This window comes from Xenopus laevis, chromosome 3L (genome assembly GCF_017654675.1).
Source record: "Xenopus laevis strain J_2021 chromosome 3L, Xenopus_laevis_v10.1, whole genome shotgun sequence".
In the NCBI taxonomy this organism is placed as follows: Eukaryota; Metazoa; Chordata; class Amphibia; order Anura; family Pipidae; genus Xenopus; species Xenopus laevis.
Window position 1 is genome coordinate 65,244,463 of NC_054375.1, and position 5,997 is coordinate 65,250,459.

At 41.3% G+C, this 5,997-nt stretch overlaps 1 protein-coding gene across 1 annotated transcript; it reads left to right on the forward strand.

Moving 5' to 3' along the window:
* Positions 1–3,258: 3,258 nt before the first annotated feature.
* LOC121401496 (lamina-associated polypeptide 2, isoforms alpha/zeta-like) lies at positions 3,259–5,302 on the forward strand. Its single transcript, XM_041586343.1, has 2 exons — positions 3,259–3,932; positions 4,021–5,302. Exons 1-2 carry the CDS (start codon positions 3,907–3,909, stop codon positions 5,300–5,302), a joined length of 1,308 nt encoding a protein of 435 aa, XP_041442277.1. The 5' UTR covers positions 3,259–3,906.
* Positions 5,303–5,997: the final 695 nt, after the last annotated feature.

Below are 5,997 nucleotides of genomic sequence, written 5' to 3' on the forward strand. Positions count from 1 at the left end.
AAACGGTAAAAAAAATCAGCTGACTTGAGTATAAGCCAAGGTAGACTTTTTCAGCACATTTTGGGTGCTAAAAAACTCGGCTTATACGCGAGTATATACAGTACATCACACAAATGGTTTATCAAATGGTGAACGCTAAATCCCACTCATTGAAAACTACACCTTTAAAAACCCCTTAGCAATAAATAGAGAGTGTGAGACTTTTACTAAATCCCCCCACTCTCTATTTATTGCTAAAGGGATTTTAAAGGTGTAGTTTTCAATGTGTGGGAGTTAGCATTCACCATTTAATAAATACACCTAGGGGAATTTTACTGTCATAAGCTCTAATTTGACACTTGATAAATCTGCTCCTTCGAGTGAAAACAAAATAATGCTAATAAAAATAACAAGTGTATTTATAAATAATACTCAATTATCTAACATGCAATTTTTTCAAATTAAATGAATAGGCATAAAGTATTTAAGCATACATTCTATTTAGTTTGCATACAGGTGCATCTGAGTGTATACTCTCCCCTTAATTGAGGTACCAGACCGGTTGTTCGCTGAATAATATTCTTCTCCTATTAAAAAGGTAATCAATTCAGACACTAGCAACATAAAACATAATTAGCAGCCATTTTAAGTACAATAATAATAACAATTATGGCACAAGTTTATTGACACAAGTTCATCAACTGTGTTAAGAGTGATACATTGTATATAAAGTTAAAATTTCTATTTACCTTAAAGGGTTAAAAAGTTTTTTCACCAACAGGTGGCACTGTTTTTTTCCAATAAATAATAATAAGCAATAAGATTTTACTATCACTGAGTAAGGGACACATGGTTCCGAAACGTTTGATCGTGTATAAGGTTATCAGGAGCACCATGCAATAAGTAAGGGATCACCCCGTTTTGAAGCATTCAAGGTATTGGCTTTTTCAATTTTCTGTGGGCCTTTTGGTAAGTTATTTCTTAATAAAATTTTTGTTATTTTAAAGTTTAATTTGTCTTGGTGTTTTTTTTTTATCTATACTATTGAATTTTTTTTTAAAAAAAAATGTTTTTTTGATGTTACTGGTCCTTTAAGTAGACAGTGCCCACACATGAGGCCCCCTCAGATCTTATAAGCTGCACATTGCTGACAAAAATATGCTTGTGGATAAAACACTGAGTGTGCCATAGGTGTTGAAGTTTAAAAAAAAACAAATAAATAAATAAATACTGTTTATGTCACTATTCCAAGAAAATGGAATTGGAAAAAAGAGAACTCATTTTTACTTCCCCCACGCACTTGCAACAGAAATTATCATGTGCCAACTACAATTCCAAAAGAGTATTCCACTTGGTGAGTCATCCAGTAAGGACGGACATGTACATTTTCAGCATCAGCCCTTTTACATTATTGTTACAGGCTTATCACCTGAAAAGTTAATAGAACACATTTTCTGGTAGAGAAGCCGAAAAAAAATATCTGTGATTAGGAACTTGCCAACCATGACATTTAAGAAACTGTAACATAAAACAAGTTACAGTTTTTCAGTAACAACTGATGCCAAGTGTAAAAGTTATTTATTGGTTCCCCTTACTGATATAAAGTGGAAAACAGCATAACTTTCCCATGCTCTTAAAGGAGAAGGAAAGCTACGGAGGCATTTTATTTCCAATAGATTAGCTGCAATAGTGCAAGCTAGAATATATTTATTCTGTAGAATGTTTTTTACCATACCTGAGTAAAAAGCTCTAAAAACTCTCTGTTTGTTTAGGAAAGGAGCTGCAGTATTAATGTGGTGTGACATCACTTCCTGCCTGAGTTTCTCCCTGCTCTGGGCTCAGATTACAGTAGAGAAGGGAGGGGGCGGGGGAAGAGGAGCAAACTGAGCATGCTCTTGCCCAGGGCAATGAGGTTTAAGCTGAAGGCAGGAAGTCTGATACAGAAGCCCATGTGTACACAATAGAAGGAAAGAAATGCAGAGTTTCTTTAGACAGGGGACTCAGAGCAGCATTACTTTGGGGGTTTACTGGTATATTTAGATGGACCTTTCTGATAAGGCTTACTTAGTTTTAACCTTTCCTTCTCCTTTAAACAAATTCCTTTTTATAGAATAGTGTATGTGGTGTGTGGTGTATGGTGTGTGTAGCAGGGGGTGTTATTTAACATTCACAAAAAATAGATCTGCAAATCAGCAAAATCATGACATACAGGTACTTGCAAAAAAAAAAATTACAAAAGAAAAGCTTGCATGAAAATCTGATTCCAGTATGAAAAAAATACCACATAACACATAGGCGCTGTGGCCTTTTCCCCATGCAGAAGAATTTAAAACATAACTCTAAGAAAATGGCCTGGATGGGTATAAGGAATGGTTGGAATTGGAAGGATACTTCATGATCTAGGCATCACTGGTTTGGGGTTACAAATGCAAACCTCCCAATAAATAGAAAGAGGGACAAAAAGATTTGCTGCTCGTAGTGCGCCGAAAATGTTTTGACCATGCCCATGTGTCCACAATCCCTAATTACCATGTTCATTTTACAAAATTTGGCAGGTTATTAAAGTTTGAACACATTTCTGTGTTTTTATGTGTTATTACAGTTTTGCTAATGAAAGTGAAATGCCCTTTAATCAGCAAAACAGTATCCCCAAGAGACCTGTTTATCTTAAATAGTTACAATTACTTATTTGCTTATCTTAAATTGTTACCAAAGTGTCTAAGTGCACCTGGTCGCTGTTCTGGGCTCTCTGCCAAAAGCCAATTAAGTTAGAAACATTGTATCTTTTTCTGGCTGTTCAGTGCAGGAGATCAAAGAGAAAGTCGGGTCATTTCAGTAACAAACCCAGGACTGCAGGTTGAGCCGTCAAAATCGTGAATGTCCCGCTCAAAATGGGAAAGTTGGGAGGTATGTAAATGTCACCCACATAAATTCCTCTACTTTACAGGGCAACATATTTCTGCTGAGATCATGCGTATGTAAACTGTGCTCAGTTACATTACTTACTCTATTCCAATTGGACTTCTTCCTTCTTTTTCCTTAGCTGTTAGTAGAAAAGTGTCTGCAAATTATGCTGCCAATTGAGGAGCAATTAGATAAGAGATAATTTGCCCATGGCATCATGAAATAATTTTGATATCTTCGTAAAAAAGAAAGGCAGCGTTATCAATAACGGATTAAAGTAGAATTAATTATTAACATTTGACCATGTAGAAAAAACCATGAACATGCTTTGCACAAAAGCAGAAGGATAAAAAACTGGCTCAAACCCAATTTCCTGTCCTTACACATGGCAGTGGGCAGTAAAGGGTTAAATCCCCCTGACGTAGGAAGGCACAGGAAATAGAATAAAAGCCCTTCCGGGTCCCACCCGCGCCCATCTCAATTTTCCTGTCGAGGAAATACCCCCACACCAGAGGAGCTCTCTCTCTCCTTCTGAAGCGCCTGGGGCCGAGGTTTACCTTGTGCGTGTCCCAGGGGAAGCCGGCGGGCTTCAGGCCTTTTGTTGCCTACGGTGCAGTAAGTCGCAATGCTGCCTCGGGAGGTAGCGCATGCGCGATAAGACGCCGAGCGCCCATCTGATAATGGCGCTACTTGACTTGGCGAAAACTCGCTCCCGCGATAACACGCCGAGAGCCCATCTCCAAAATGGCGCCTACGGAACACGGCGAAAAGACGCATGCGCATTGGCGCTCAAAATAAAAGGCGCGCGCCGATTACAGGTAAGCACTGTTGGCGTTTTTTTTTATTCCTTCAACAAGCTGCACCCTACCAGAGGATCTACTGAGAGAATCTCCAATACCTCTGCAGTGCACCTGTATTCTGTCCAGCCCAGGTGTAAGTAAGCTGGCTAACAAAAACGCAGGAACCTTATTGTTAATATACAATGCCTTACAAAGACTCTATCTATCTTACAGACTGTCTGATATGAGCAGACGCTCAGGTTCCAGGGGGTAAGTGCACAAGAGAGTTTTTTCGAGGGATTACAAGTAAAAAGCCATGGGCTTAGTGGTAAGTAACTGTTCTAACTGTCTTTTACAGAAGTCCCCCTCCAAGAGAAGAATCTCAAAGGAGAAAGACTCCCAGGATCGACTGCACGGCCTGTGGAGATGCAGCTCTACATGGCAGAAGGCTATGTGAAAGATGCCTTCACGAAGCAGCAGGTCCTTCACCGGACCTACACAACCTAAAAGATTGGATGCAAAGCACCATCAAAGAATCCATGAACGACATGGTCAACCAAGTCACCGAGAGAGTCCTAATCAATATAGGAGACAGATACAACCCACAGTCCTCCACGGCAGGGAGCAGCGGCAGAACCCATAAAAGAAGGGAGCCCCCAAGCTACTCCAGCGTCTCGGAAGGGGAACTTTCCCAAACCGAAGAAGACGAACCAGATGACTCGGGCTCTTTCAACTTGGACTACTTGGAACCCCTAATTAAAGCCATGAGATCAGCCCTAGATCTCGATGCTACCGAAGACACTCCCAGACACGACAGAATGTTCAAATCCATAGCCAAAAAAAGTGCTAAATTTCCCATCCACAGTGTCATCAAAGACACTATTCTGGAAGAGTGGAAAATGCCTGATAAAAAAATAGGCACCTCCAGAAGAATTAAGAAATTATACCCCTTCGAAGAAAATGACTTCAAATTCTGGCATACCGCCCCCAAAGTCGACGCGGCCATAACCAGAGTGGCAAGACGTACCACCCTACCAGTAGACGAAGGGGTATCACTAAAAGACGCCATGGAGAGGAGACAAGACATGACCCTCAAAAAGTCATACTTAATCAACGGAACATCCAATCAAGCCTCAGTAGCCATCACCACATTGGCAAGAGCTAACCAAATCTGGATAGAAGACCTAGAACTATCCATAAAAAATGGCACGGACAGAAAAAAACTGATACAAATGGTTCAAGACATCAAAACCGTGAACGAATACACCACAGAGGCCTCCATGGACCTAGTAAAATTTTCCGCAAAAGCCATGGGGCTTAGCGTGGCAGCCCGCAGAGCCCTTTGGTTGCGACACTGGCATGCCGATCCCCAGAGCAAGCACAACCTCTGCTCTCTTCCCTTCGAAGGGTCTTTATTATTTGGGGAGAAACTGGATAACATTATTTCCAAGGCATCTGCAGGCAAATCTGCCTTCCTTCCGCAAGATAAAAGGGACAAGAAACCCTTTCGGAAACCCTTCCAGGACTCCAAACAATACAGACCAGGCAAACCCTCCTTCAGACAACCTTGGAGGGCCAGAGGCCAGGGCCAACCCTGGACTAGAAGGAAGGACTTCAAATCTGACAAAAAGTCAGCATGAAGGTGCGCGAGCCCCCCTGTCTTGCCTTGGAGGAAGACTAAATCTTTTCAAGACAGTGTGGGCTCAAAACATATCGGATTCATGGGTACTGAAGATCCTCGACGAAGGGTACAAGCTAGACCTCCTCTCCTATCCAACAAGTACCTTTGTATCCTCAGAAAAACCCAGATCCTCAGAAGCAGAAAAGAACTTAAAGAGCATCCTCTCAGACCTATTGCTCAGAGGAATAATCTCAGAAGTTCCCCAACAAGATTCTTTCAAAGGAATCTACTCTCACCTCTTCCTGAAAAGAAAGACGAACGGAACCTTCAGGGTTATCCTCAACCTCAGACACCTCAACAAGTTTCTCAGAACAAAAAACTTCAAAATGGAGACTCTGAGGTCCATATGCCAACTTATCGACCACGGGGACTGGATGGCAAAGATAGACATCCAGGACGCATATCTCCACATCCCAATATGGGAAACTCACAAAAAATTCCTGAGGTTCACGATATTGGGCAAACACTACCAATACCAAGCCCTCCCGTTCGGTCTTGCATCCGCCCCAAGGGTCTTTACGAAGATACTAGCACCCATGATAGCCTTTCTGAGACTCAAAGGCATCCAAATCTTCTCTTACCTCGACGATATGCTCATAAAGGCACCATCACACAACTGGCTTATACTACATCTAGAGATCGTCTTAAATACCC